Here is a 14,944-nt window from a genome sequence, read left to right as displayed (position 1 = left end):
CCCCAAGAGCCAAAGCCTCGAGGCGGCACTGGCCCCGTGGGCTCCCAGCGCTGCAGCCCACCCCGGCCCAGAGGGTCTGGTTTCTCCAGCACTTCCCTACCCAGGTGGTTCCACTGTTGAGAAGAGCAGATGAACAAGGTAGGCAAGAACCATTGCCAAAGGTGAAATTGTGTCCATGAGAAATGAGGGGCAGCCCTGGCCACGCTTCCCCGGGGCCGGCAGGAGGACGCAGGCTGTGTGGCTGTCCCAGAGCCTGCACACCGACCTGTGACCCACAGAGGCGACAGGTGGCTACTTTCCTGCTCCTTATAGCTTGCTTTTTCATAAGAAAGTAATTCTTCCCTTAGTCTTGCCTTTCAGTAAACAATCCCATCTCCTTCGCCTTTGAATGACAAGCTTTGCAGAGACCTAGAAAATAGAACATGAAAGCCATTTCCTCATTGTCCTGCTTTTCATGCGCAGTTGCAGTGCCTGGAACTAGACAAAGTCTACGCTGAGGCTTTTTACACTGCACAGAGAGAAAATAAGTGACAGGCAGGGTCAGCGCTGGTGCCGCAGCGCTGCGGCTGCCCCTCAGTGCGCGCCCACCATCCCACCGCCACGCTGCCTCCGTCGGGAGCTGCCGCGTGCAGGCGTTTGGTCAGTGGAACACAGCCAGGCCCCTGCGCAGGAGCGCGTCATCTGGAACAGTACTGAGACGATGATAGGCAGTAAAATGAAATAATTAAAATAAATAAAAATTAAAATTGAAACCTGCACCTTTAGATGAACTATTTGCATACAACTGGGCAAACCTGTTGCTTGTTCTGGCTTTAATATGTCTCAACAGCAAGTGTTAGTTACAAGCGTGCACGTTAGGTTGAGCTGACACACAAAAACCTCAGTGTCTTGGTTTGTCAATATTTATCAGGAGCTCCCTAGCAAGGACTTAACAACAGCTTCAGCCTCTGAAGTTCGTCAGTTCCCTAAATCTCATTTGCCAGTACTTTGACATTTAAAACTATTCTGGGAAGGGCAAATTAGAAATCAATGATGTGCTCATCAACCCAGTATCAATGCGGTCTTAAGAAATGTAGATCAGCCATTGAAGGGGAAAAAAAAAAAAAACAAACCCAAACTAAAACAGCCTTTAGGGAGACTAAAGAAAAAATGCAAACATGCTACCATTTCAAACACTGAGATATTTAGTTACTGTAGTTACTCTAAGTCTTTCTAAAATGCACAGTACTGGGAAACCCAGCGAAGAAAAGAGCTCTTCAAAATCTGCGGTTCACAGGAGCGACACGGAGCCTGGTCAGTCAGAAACGCTGCAGTATCTCAGGACCATTTCAAGTCCTTTTTACAAATTAAGATTCAGACATAAGGTCCAACCTTCCTTTCAGAGAATCCTGATGGAACAGTAACTAAAATTAGTAAGTAGTCAAAGGTAGAATTCAGGTGCTGCAGTGTTTTACTCACAACAGAGCTTTTACTAGGAGTGTGGGAGGACTCACAATTCCTAACACTCCTGTTCCCTTGTGTCATTCAAATTTTGATTATTTGATCAATGGCAGCATGATAAATGCAGTTATTAGAATGCCTGCTATAAAAACAATATGGAATAAGCCATGTTTGCACAATGCAAGACTATTCTGATAATTAGTTTGAACACCTGGAAGACAGAAACCAATATGTTTTCTTGAACCAGTACCTGCTTAAACTCAAAGATCTCTTTTAGGAATAAAGAAATCAGATGATTCTACTCTGCTCTATTACATAGCATAATGTGAAGCTACACTCTGAAAGTTTGCAGGAATCTGTTAACCAGAAAAAAAAATAAAATCTAGTGACAAAAATAAATTTTGAATGCTGTATGCATAGATGTAGATAGCAGTATACATAATCATAGGAAATATGTTCCCCATAGATCTATTTAAAGGGCTTTTTTAAGAGACAGCAATTTAAGTCAGGGTACATGTGCATAAACATAAGTACGCATATATAAACATGAGTTTATACGTAAATAAGCATTGTGCCTTTGACCCATGAATGAAAGTGAACAGGTCATTACTTAATTCCACTTGACTCAAACCAGCCTTCAGTCACATATTTTGTGAAAGGAATGTTTCAGTTGCAAAGTTCAGGATTTGGAACATACAATAATTAGGAAAATGTTTAATACCAACCCACCCTCTTTATTAAGTAATTTCTTCAAGTATTTTTAATAGTGCAAAATATTGTTTTGCATTAGTACAGTAACTATGGGAATTCACAGTCAAAAAAGAACAAACCTTAAAAGATTTCCAAAGTCAAACAAAAAAAATTTTAATACTGTATTTTTAGCAAGAACATTTTTAACAAAGAATGTGTACTTTAACTTAATATGGTACAACAGAGAAACCATACTTAAAAGTTTCCATTATCTAACACTCTACTGCATATTCATTTTTTCATCTTAAAAGACCAAAAGCCAAGCTGAACTGAGCATAAAAAAAAGCATCAATTATAATCCTCATATTACGTCAGCTATTAGGGTTTAGCTCACACTTTTGAATTGGTCATCTAATGAAAGGACAATTTTTACATCATTCTTTTAAAAAATGTACACACATTTCTTTTTAAAACGTAATATATATCGAGTATCTGCTTCAGTAAACAAAGCTTAATTTATAAACACAATCGAAACAGCTCCATGTTGAACAGTTTCAGTGACAAACTGGACTTGTTTGATGTACAGCCAGTGAGGACCTTTGTGGCTTAAAATCATTGTGCCATTGCTATACAGTAATAGCTACCTCCTTAGAAAAAAAAAAAAAAGTTCTTTTTTTGGGGGGAAGGGGGAATAATTCCTGTATGTGCTTAAAAATACTAAAACTCCTTTCTATCTCCGGGGACCTAAAAATGATCTGTTGCAGCAGGCTTGGTTTGGTATGGTAAGCTTGTAAAAAGTCTCAATATTTCTTAATACGGCAGTTTTCGATGCAGCAACAGTAAATTGCTTGAAATTGTCCTTCAAGTTTCATGCTACAAATCCTGTTCTTCACACAGTACTGAAGGCATCAAAGGTTGGAAGGGACGTTTTTCATGAACTATATAGTCTTCAAATAGTGGTCATTATACATTTTTCAACAATAGGTGTTTCCTTCAGTACATAATAGTAGGTTTGATGTATGTTCTGTTTTCTGGAGGGGGGGGGGGGGAAAAAGAAGAAAAAAGAGGTCAATTACACATATTATAGTTAACTGAAACTTAGGTGGGTTTCCCTATTTGTTAGTGGACTTTTTTTTTTTTTTTCCCTCAAGACAAATTATGGGATCTGTACGTGACACAACCTAGCCATCCGTCAGGTGAGCACGTTTTACCCAGGAGGAAGGGGCACCAGCTGCCAGCGCCCCGTGGAGCCCCCGAGGTGCCTGTTCCGCAGCGCAGTGACCCGCTCCCGGCGCACTGAGCACCTCCTAGCCCAGGGTGCAGGTGTGCGCGCCCAGTGGGACTAAAACCCCACCAGCCCCGTTTGTGCTGGCACTTGCCAGCCAGCATCTGCCAAGTACAGGCTATAAATACTTTGATTCGGATGTTCTGCCTTTATGGCATTTGCTTTTTAATTGAGCACTCATTTTCCTTCTTGTTTTTCAGAAGGCAGCCTGTGTTGCACTGCTTGCCTCCATAAGACAGACCAAATAACACGGCATCAGCTTTACAACGTAACATCATTACATGCACAAAAACCTTCTAGGGAACAGTGTGTTAAAACAAAATTGCATTGCATTATAAAATGTAATAGAATAAATCAATATCTGTTCTTGGAAAACTGTTCTTTCATTCAGAAACTGCCACATTTCTTTTCAAATTATTTTTCTTTATTTAGGGAAACAAGCAGAAAGCCACTTATTTCCTTCATAACAATATTCCTAGTTATAGTACCTATCAACTGTGATTTTTCACATTAAGCAACTTGAAGCCCAGAGAAAAATAAATATTAAAATGCCCACGGAAACTAAAGCTAACAAGAATCCATATTCTTGCTCATTATACAATGAATCATGAATCCACCCAGCAAAACCCGCAAGTACTGATCTTGAAGATGATAGCAAAATCATAATATTGAGAAGCATTTTGTATAATGTTGACATCTATCCCATTACTGTTTTACATATGCCAATACCGAACACTCATAAGGGAAGAACAAGTATTGACCTGCTAACTGACACTAATCCTTGGAGCAATCTCAAAGTTTGCCACATTTCAATTTCAAAATGCATTTCAGCTATAATATGAGTGATTTATCATTTAGCAGTAGCTGTCAAAGTAACCTCCTAGATAAAACAAAAACATCTGGAACCATAAACAGAGGAGAGCAGTAGCTGAATTTTAATCCAAATCCGACATGTTCACTTCATTAGGAACAGGAAACAGCTAATTAGTAATTGAATGTTTCATGGTTTTAAGGAGGCTCAGACTCTCCAAACAGAGATGATTTAATATGTATTTTAGATGTAAACAAGAATACAGATCGGAAGAGCCAGGGACATAACAACTCTGGAGGAACGCTTGGGAGCATGGGAACCTCCAAAGAAGTGGCTAAATTAGTTTCAGCCCTTTGGCTGATTAAAATTGTCTTAAATTTAGTGGGGCAAATAATAAAGCCCGGGGAGGAGGTAAGCAGAAATGCAAATACTGAACACTGTGGGGTTTGTTTGTTGGGTATTTTTCCCTTTTCTCCCGATTATTAGGAAGTTGCACATGACTCCTTCCCACGGCAGGCTGCACGCGATCCAGCTTACACGAAAGCTGTCCTTCTAAGGGCGCCACTGACAGCCTCGCAGGTTGGCACGACCACCTTCGAACATGCACAGCCTCCACTGCCAGCCCAAACGGCCGAATCCTGCCACAGCGCGTTCTCGCCAGCCGGCAACGCACCAGCTCTGCCTCCTGCACAGGAGCAGCCCAAGCCCTGCCTGCCCGGCACCCCACGCCCGCACGCCGACCCCCCGTGGGGGCCCGGGCCCCGCAGCCCGACCCACCGCGGCATCTCCTGGCCTAACCACCTACACAGCCCGGGCCGTCCAGGTGGTCCTCGCTGAATTAGTCCGTGCAATACTAATGCAAGTCAGCAGAAATTAGGTACGTTACTCGCTATTTACATAGCCACTGGGCATCAGCTGCATCTTCTGATACGTTTGATGCTTGTAAAGTAAGATATAAAGCACGTAGGTGCACACGTATGGTGCTGTGTTTGGTGACACGGACTGTCTGCAAAGAGAAGGGGAGGAATCCGGAGACGTGCATTCAAGGGAAGAGTTATTTATCAAAAATGGGATCAGTACAGATCAGTAACACTTTTTTTTTTTCTTCAAATTCTTCATATTTTTATTGCATTTCAAAACTTATTTTTCAAAATAAGGGAAGAGGTGTCATTGAGGGTACTGCGGGCTGATGGAGTGACTGACTACTTAAACTTCGGAACAGGTTTCAATTTTTCCTTCCTATTCCCTGTATTTCTCAAGGGAAGTTCAATGGAGGTATCTGGAACACCTGTAAGAGAGAAAGTAAATGCCAAAGCTCAAGCACGGTGCAGCTACCCAGGAGATATTATTGATCAGTAAACAGAAAGTGCATAGTTAAATACTTCCTTTTTTATAAAGCTCTCAATTATTCTCCAGAAATCAAAATACTTTTTTGTTGCTGTGCAACAAACTTGACTCCATGACATTAACAATGTCATACAGCTACCACCTATGAGGAATTAACGTGTTAGGAGCATCTGTGCTACCACTTGTAAACAAAAGGCAATGCAATGTTGTCAAATTCATCTTTTTTTGAAGCATATTCACAATCTCCTCAGTGTAGCTGACTGCAAGCTACATACCATTTTATAGCATTTTACTGTATTATATAGCAAAGATTTGAATAAATCTGTGTGCAATAAATGTATTCTTTTATTAGGTTTATCCCTTAATCAAATATTCATTTATGTGGGCTTCATTCTATTAAAAAATGAAATTATACAAAGGTGAGCAAAAGCGTAGATTTACAGTACTTTAAAGCCTAATCTCATTCTCTAGGGGTAATATTGACAATATAAAAACTGTATAAATGATATTCCCTAACACTAAAATATGCTTATGAGCCCCCTGTGCATGTTATACTGCTTTACAACCTACAGTGAAATGCATGACTGGCTTAATAAGCAAGACATTTAGAAAGGATTTTTTTTCCCCTTCACAATGTATAAGACAAGCAGAGATCTCTCAATTTCTCAGGAAGCCAGAGCGTATGTTAATAATTGTAATTTTCCCTCAGGATGGTGTTGTCTTCCCTGAGTTGTTAGTCCAGGGTGTACATTCATCTCTTGCACTCTCTTTTAGCAACAATATCATCGTTTGTCTTTTTCTTTCAAGGTTCTAATGTGTGTATAAAGCACAAATCCAAAAGCAATAATTACTATCTGCATATTTATTCACTTCCCCCCACTCCCAGCCTATTCAGCATCTCTGCAGTTTCTGAATCCTTGTGCGGCTTGCTTTGTAATACATTCGTTTCTAGTCAGTAATTCAGCTGTATTTCCATCAAACTACTTTAAAACAAAATTTCCACGTGGACCCTCACGACTTGCACAAACGCATGCTGCCCAGTAAGGCTGGTGCACAAGCCCAGCCCAGGACGGGGAGCAAGGCACTGCAGGGGGCCAGCGGCGATGAACCCCCACCACTACAGCCCAGCATTGTTCAGGTAACCTCAGCACACCAAACTGGAGGAGAAAGTCATTGGAGAAAGGAAATTTGGGATCTGCTACATAATGAGAGAACAAGGATAAACTTGTATCAGTAACAGTAAATTATTCAGGCAATTTAAAAAATAAACCCCAGCACTACATGTTGCAGAGAATACCAGCGGCACAGATGAAATAACAAACTGACAATCCCCCTTTGCCAATTTAGATGAAGGAGGAGCTGGGAGAGCTGCTAAAACAAAGGTTAGGCAGAGCTGAGATGTGGCTGTTTCTGCGGACAGGAGAGCAGCAGGAGGGATGAGGGCAGCCATGTGCCAGGCTGCACGCTCTCAGGGGCTCTGCACAGCTCGAAGGGTTGAATCAGTCTTACACGATATTGCAAGTATCTGGACAGAAGCTGATCTCTCCACTCCTCCTAGGCTATGTAAACAGAGTCGGCACTTCAGTTAGATCAGAGCCAGGGTGAGCTTTGGATGCTGTGACACATGGAAAATGCAACGTCATAACAATAAATCTGACTTACAAAGCTGGGGCTAATTAGTTTGAATTACTCTCTTATTTTGCAGAAATAAAAAGACAAATCAGAGAGCAGTTGGTTTCTGCTGTGAATGGCAGCCCTCAAAACCCCTCTCTTTCCCTAAACCTCGCAGCAAACAGGAGTTGGTCTGGAAGGAGCCTGCACACCGACCCTGCCAGGGGGAAGGACCACAGCAATCATGAAAACCACGGGAAAGGAGCCCTTTGCTACCACGGGAAAACTGGACCTGGCTTGCAGCAAGTTCTTGGGGTTTGGGCCAGTTGCTCAGCCAGATGACAACAGTCAGTGAAACTGATTGCTTTTCCTGTTTATTAGTTGTCCAGTAAAACTTTTCCCTTCCATTTCTCTGTATTTTCCAAACAGAGCCATGAAACCAAAACACTAGCGCACTGTGAGCAGGGCACGCTTTCCTCTGGACGCAGGGCAGAATGTGAACTGTGCACGCTGCTTCTGAGAGCAGCAGTAGGAACCAGGTTTGGTTTGCTTGCTTTTAATCTCTCACTCTTTCATATTGCCTCTTTTCTACCCTGGCAGAGATGCAGCCTCCTATGTCTGATGGTGGCTGAGCTGACCAGGATCCCCTTGCGGGGGGGCAGCCCCCCCCCCCCCCCCGCCCCGGTCCCTGGGCCAGACCCTCCCATGCTGCACACTCGCCAAGGTGCCTCTGGGGTCTCTTCCCCATTTATTTTGTGATTAGGACTACTGAGTTGACTCTGTCAAATATTTCCACATCTGTGCTAATAGATCTGCGAACTTGTACAGAAAATAGGATTTCTAATAAGTAACAATAGCCAAGGACAAGAATATGTTCACTGAATACAAACTATGCAGATGCTGGATTGCTATTGTCAGTTTGAGCAGACAGGGAGATAACGTAGTGGTTCCTGCTTAGGAAATATTCCAGCCTACTGACACTGAATTATTGAATAAATGTTTTAGCCCTTTGTTAAGAATAGAAAGGACCTTCACACCCAACAGCCCCCTGGTGAAACCTTTACCCACCTTTTGTTTCCAGTAAATCACAACATCTGAGCTTCCTCCCTCACATGTGTATGTGCTCACAGGGTGAGTGAGCCAGGAGAACAGCGTACCAAAAGTAGAAAAAACACCAAGACCAGGGATCCCATTAGTTTAAAAGCCCTGGATCTGCACGGCCAGCAGGTGAGCCATGCAGTCAGCCAGCACAGCAGCCTCCTGGCTAGGGACTGAAGAGGGCCCTTCCCCGGGTCAGCAGCTAATGCCATTCAGCGAGACCTGGGCAGGCTGGAGGGTTGGGCAGAGGAACCTCATGAAGTTCCACAAAGGTGAGTGTAGGGTCCTGCCCCTGGGGGGTGGGGGATGGGCAGCCCCACGCACCAGTATGGGCTGTGGCTGCCCTGCTGGGGGGCAGCTCTGCGGAGAAGGACCTGGGAGCTCTGGTGGGCAGCAAGTTGCCCGTGGGCCGGCAGTGTGACCAGGCGGCCAAGGCGGCCAGTGGGACCCTGGGTGCATCGGGAGGAGCGTGGCCAGCAGGGCGAGGGAGGTGACCCTGCCCTCTGCTCTGCCCTGGTGAGGCACATCTGGGGTGCTGGGCCCAGCGCTGGGCTCCCCAGTTGAGGAGAGCCAGGGAGCTGCTGGGAGGGGCCAGCGCAGGGCTGGGAAGATGATGAGGGGCTGGAGCATCTCCCCGGTGAGGGAGGGCTGGGAGAGCTGGGCCTGTCCAGCCGGGAGAGGAGGCGGCTGAGGGGGGTCTGACCAACAGGTACCAGGGGCCTTCAGGGCGGGTGCCAGGGGGACGGGGCCAGGCTCCTGTCAGTGGTGCCCAGCGACAGGACAAGGGGCACCGGGCACAAACTGCCACACGGGAAGTTCCTTCTGGACACGAGGAGGAGCTTTGTTCTCCTTCGCTGGGGCCGTCCCCACCCGCCCGGTGGCCGTGCTGTGCGGCCATGCTGTGGGAGGGCGGGGGGCAGCCGCGGGCTGGGCTCGGTGGGCTCCGTCCAGCCCCCACCACCCTGTGACTCCGCGAGCAGCTTCCAGCAGCGCATGGCCAGGGTGCACATGGATATGACAGTCTGGTCATTGTACACAAACTTCACACGAGTTTTTCTAGAAACATTTCAATATTGCACACAACAAGATAACTAGTAGAGTTTTAATAATTCAGAACACCCAGAGCCGGGCAGGCACTAGGGACAGAGACTCAAATGAAGAAGACTGCAAAGAACTTGCTCAAAGGGAAACACCAGGCCTCTCTTTAGCTCAGTCTCAAGAGTTTCTTACCACAGGGATCCAGTCCTACATATATTTTTTTTTTTCTCCAGTAAAAGCAATACCAACACAATAGCACTGCATTTCCAAGATGCTGAATTTGTCTCTCACAATTGTAGAGTACTCTGAAATTCCATAGCCTGCCTGGTTTCAGTGGACTGAGGCATTTGGAGGTATAATTTGATACACTAACAAAGTTGCTAAACTTCTAAAAACCACCACCTCTCTCTCTCCTGTCCCTCTCGTGCCTTTTTGACCATAGGCTGGATTTGAAAACTGACTGGTTAGATCAGAATAGTGAAAAAATAGCCCAGTTCTCAAATTAACAAAACCCAAAACGTCTTCCAAACTTCAACAGTCCTTCATCTTAGGCAAACAGATAAAACTTATTCAGAGTTACTGAGAGTTTTGTGCTAAATCTCTGGCAGGTTGTTTCACAAATGGCAGCAGCAGCCACCCTGGGTCCCGCTCCTGTTGCAGGCCCCGTGAACCACATTTCCTTCCAACTGCACTTTTACCTCAGGAAACTCTGCCTGCCTTGCTGCTGCCTCCTTCTTGAAATTTAGAGTCTTTTATTTTTTGTAAATTGTTATCAACAAGTATTATGGTAACCTCTATTTTTTAAAATTTTAAGATAACATTGCTTTGCTGATTGTTCCAATATCCCCTAACAATGAAATATAGTAATACAAAAGTTAACTAAGGTATAAACATGCAAAAGGAGAAGTCTCCCTGCGATCATAAAATGATGTTATTTTCTGTTCAGCAGTTCATGTTACTGCTGTTCATGCTAATTAATTAAAGGAGCTGTTGCTGTAATGTGCAAACAGGGAATCTGAGAAACTGAGAGGGCTTTTAGGTCTCGGAGTGAAGTTAAGTCAATCTGGGCGCGGGCAATCAAATGTAATGAAATCACTTGTCAGTGCTAAGCTTGCAAAAACTGTGAAGTTTGACTAGGGAGTAAAAGGATTATAATTAGATTTCCAATAGGATAATAACTAAATGGCAGAAAGCAGTAAAGAGAAAATATTACTTTGTTAGCTAATGGTGCTGCTGTTCGGTTTTAGTTTTTATCAGCACACTTGTAGTTGTGCTAATTTAATTTGCTTTTATCAGCAAAAATGCACTACTCGAATGGTACTTGAATGTCATTTGCAAAAATCATTGATCTGAAGGTGCACTTAATGACACCCAGTATGTTTATTTTATGTGAAACGGAGATTGGTTGATAAAATGGTTGATGCACTATCTTGCTGGCCCACAAGTGAGTTATGGGAGCAAGACCAGAAGGGTATCTGTGTGAATGCATCACCCTCTCCTGCACCACTCAACTATGCAGGGGGCTTCACGACTGCAGCAACTATTACTTTTCTATTCTGTCAGCTAAAAAGCTTCTCTCAGATCAAGCTATACTGGATGAGAAGATGAATACATACAGAGGATGGAGGTATTAAGACTGTGAAGTTCAAAAAAGTTTTAAGTCTCGCCTGCACAAAATTTCCGTTCAATTAATATACAGAGCATAGAGAAATGAGTCAACTAAATGGAAAAGATTTATAATGCAGATCAGAATCCCAGTATATGAACAGCTTGTGTTAATAAAATCACTTTAAGAAATGAGTATAAAATATGATACGACTTAATCACTGTGAAAGGTGGCTGTGCAGTATTTTGGTAATTTTCCTTTAAACCATCTTAAGGAGACACTGGCAGTGAAACTGATTGAATTTCAAAGGAAAGGCATTGTACAAATGATAGATTTCTGTCCAGCAGAGCTATTGACAACTGAAAACGAAAGCTCTGCATTGATGCTAAAGCTTTCTTCTGTGCAACAGAGAAGCTTGGAAGGTTTTGGAAGCTTGGAAACAGCTTTGTATTGGGAACATGTTCTGACCCTTCCTCCTTCCAGGGCCAAAAACCAAAGGCAGCAAATGAAGGGTGCAATAAGGGAGTGTGCGCTAATTGTTAAAGACAGCAGCGCAATAGTAGCTGTCAAGTACAAATATTGTAATCAAAGCAAGAGAGAATAAAAAGGTATTACAGCATCAGCATAAATAAAAATTAAAGAGATGGTGCTACAGGACAGAAACACTTTGAAATCTAAACAAGCTCTACAGAGAGCTCTTCAGAAACCTTTTTATCAGCTGAGAGTGCTCAGTGAAAACCAGGCTCAACTCACCACATGTTTACATATGAACATGACTACCACACCAAAACTGTCCCAGACGTCAGCGTACGCTGTCATTCATTACTGCAGTGAAGACAAGAGAGGCTTTGCCATTGAGGAGTACAGGACAGGTTTACATCTACTGCACAAGTGTGTTCTGCTTTCACAGAGGGGTACCAAGCTCAGAGGTATTAAACATAGTGGATATCCAGCTCTCCCTTTGTTCAGGCTTCTAACCTGAACAAAAACTCCATGATCCAAAGCCTGGTAAAACTAAAGAACAATGTAGTTGGGTTCAGACTGAAAACAAACCTAAAATAAAAATCATAAAATCACGAGTTTTTCTTGTATACCAATAGACTGCAGGAAGTGTAAGAAAGCTCTCTTAATTCCTTCTAGTGGGTAAACGGTCACTGCAAGCAGCTATGCATCACTTTCCCCACAGTTATTTATAACCATGTTTGATGGGAAGTCACATTCGAGCCAAATGCAACTTTTTTTCATTAATTGAAAATTGAAATTAACTTCAATTTTTCACTAGATTCTGTCCAGATGCACCTTTGACTTTCAGAATCTTCTTGGAAGAGCACTGAGCACTCATCTCAGCAGGTATCATAAATAGATCAGAAACATTAGGAATATTTTGCTTGTCAAATTTAAATACAAGTGTCCCCAGTGCTTATTCAATAGTTTGATTATTTCTGGCAGTAATGATCTTCCAAACGCAGTATTTAGAGCACAACTCTAATCGTATGTGTACGTATATATACACACGTATGTTATATGTATATATATGCATTACAATAAAGCTGTGATTCTCCTTCGTAACACATAGCATATGAACCTAAAATCACAAAGAGACAGCAGTAAAAATATTTGAAAGCTTTCCTGTATAGATGACAGATGGACGACAGATGCATACCAGAGGTATGCAAAGTCAAGCTTTTAACAGTTGAGAAATGCTAGAAATTATGTTTGTATCTATAACTGTACTGCAGCCCTTCTTCTGTCTACACAGAAGGGGACTGTTTTTAGTTACGTCAACACAGATTATTTTTTGCACGTTACCATTACACGATTCGGTAGAAAGGGTGGAAGTGCTCTAAGAAGCAGCAGTTACATTGAAACAGGCAGCTGTCTCCAGGCTGCTACAGTAGCAGGCACAGAACCGAGTGGTGTGTAATGAACAGGGCGCAGACGGAAGGGAGAAAGAGGCAGGTTTAATAGAAAACCAACACCACCAAGCCAAACTTTCTCCAAAGCCAGAGCAAATTGCTCAGACCAAATTTTATCACGTGTGACTATGGATTTTCTGCGTGTCTCAAACAGGGTTCCAGTGGTAATGGAAATAACCCTTGAGATCTCTGTATCTCAGCTTCACTAACCAGCGATTACACAACGCCCTTACCTCACAGGCCTGTAGCTAGAATGCAGTTATTATTCTTTGGGAAGCACTCGGGCAAGACATGGATGTTCTCTATTTGCAGTCACTGAACAATGAGGAAAATGGAGCACTATGTAACTGCTCATAATGTGACCATGACTTTCCTTTTCCACCTACGGTTTATGTATTTTTTTGAAAACACCTATGATCTTCACAGGCAGGTAAGGATCAGTGATAAAATATTTTAAAAAGATGAATCATATGTAAAATCACTTTTGAACTAAGTGCGTGATAGCTAAATATGAGTTTCCCACACCTCTGTTAAAACAAATTTAATTTCTGGTCTTGTAAATACTGATCTTTCAAAGGTTTTCTGTATTGAACAGGAAAACAAAGTTGTGTGATTTATGTTTATTTTAAAGCATGAAAACTATTCTGCATTTTATTTCATTTTTAATACAGCTGATGATAAACATGTACGTGATGGGATGCGGTACATACTGCACCTTGCATTGCTGCACTGTCATGTTGGGTTCCGTTGTGTTCTATTTCCATATCTGGGATTCCAGCATCTGAAAGACATGACACTGAAGATTAATGTATTCCCCTTTGCCCTTCTCTCATGCATCTTTAGAAAAATATTTATAGCAAACTAGGGTGATCTCCACATTACACGGTCTTGCATAAAACATTTGGTCTTCATAGAATTTTCAGTAGTAAATAGTTTACAAAACGTGCATACTGGTCTCACAGTGAAATGTGAAGCACATTTGTCTGATGACCAGATAATAACTAACACATTATATTAATATGTCTGTAAAATTCTCTTGGAGAATGAGGACATCTGACACATGAAAAATAAAAGTCGAAATGGAACTGTGGTAATATTAAGCTACAGTGACTCTCCTAGCCCTGCACCTGCGAAGTACAGAATTAAAGAATATAGCCAATGCCAGTCAATGTGTCTGCGTGCGCGTGCCTATCAGTTTGTATGAGTGCACGTTACAGATAAGAACTGTGCAAATTGCACTTTAAAGACTCCGCTCAGGATGTTGTAAGCATGCATTATCAGCCAAAACAAAATTACATATGTGATATTATGTGAAACATTTCCAGATCTCTGAGAAAAGCTTTCCAAAATGGATTGTAGTCTTTTTTCCAAGTTGAGAGTCTCATAATGATACGCACTTTTGACCTATTTAATTTCCTATTGATAATACCTCTGTATGCACAGTCCTTTGGGGTGGGGGTGGGGCCTCCAACACCCCAGGGTGTTATGATAACAGATGCCATTATCCACCTTGTGCCAACAAGGATTAGCATGAAGGGTATGTGATTTGAATCCATGGCACCTCAAATCCTGGAGAAACATCTGCTTCCCTTGTAAAACAGCACTCAGAAATTATAGCGAGGAAAAAAAGCCCACACCTGAAAGGGAGCTGTGGGTACAGTTCTGAAGTTTTTCTGTCTAGAAGCCTGTTCTGGACTTTCTGAAGTAGAGAAGAGCTGTGCTGTTGCTTTCTCAGGTCCCTTTGGTCGAGCATCAGCATCTCTTCCAAAGATGCCGTTTCACGGTCACCCTGCAGCCTAACTGAACTCTGTCAAAGTAGGGCAACCCACTGAAGTGCAGTCCATACACAGAAGAATAGTATGAGTTATATCTTAGCAATGTATGTTTAAATGAAATATATGTGATGTATGCTTATATAGCCCTATAAATCTATACCATCAAATAAAAAGTATTTTCATGTATACAATTATTTCTTATAAAATTATGAGTGACTGCTGTTACCTTGGGTTTCCCTTATTCAGATTCCTGTTTTGGAGGAAAGTTCAGGGCACTGATCTATCAATCTAAAAAGGCTCTTTCTTTGCAAACCTTTCAGAGTCCAT

At 42.5% G+C, this 14,944-nt stretch overlaps 1 protein-coding gene across 5 annotated transcripts in view; it reads right to left on the bottom strand.

Annotated features, from left to right (window-relative positions):
- Positions 1 to 2,288: 2,288 nt before the first annotated feature.
- DACH2 (dachshund family transcription factor 2) overlaps positions 2,289 to 14,944 on the bottom strand; it is a gene marked incomplete at its 5' end in the record, with an annotated part of 310,315 nt that continues 297,659 nt past the window's right edge. For 2 of the 5 annotated variants that reach the window (XM_080365633.1, XM_080365634.1), the window contains 2 exons: positions 2,289 to 5,514; positions 13,558 to 13,623. In XM_080365633.1, the coding sequence (XP_080221759.1) occupies positions 5,429 to 5,514; positions 13,558 to 13,623 (152 nt within the window). In that variant the 3' untranslated portion in view covers positions 2,289 to 5,428. Of the gene's footprint in view, positions 5,515 to 13,552; positions 13,624 to 14,944 lie in introns of all 5 variants that reach the window. The other 3 variants (XM_080365635.1, XM_080365636.1, XM_080365637.1) reach the window with 2 other exon arrangements.

This window comes from Falco punctatus (assembly GCF_963210335.1).
Source record: "Falco punctatus genome assembly, chromosome: 15".
NCBI classification, from domain to species: Eukaryota; Metazoa; Chordata; class Aves; order Falconiformes; family Falconidae; genus Falco; species Falco punctatus.
The sequence above is the reverse complement of the archived record's forward strand: the minus strand, read 5'-3'. Positions and strand labels throughout refer to the sequence as shown.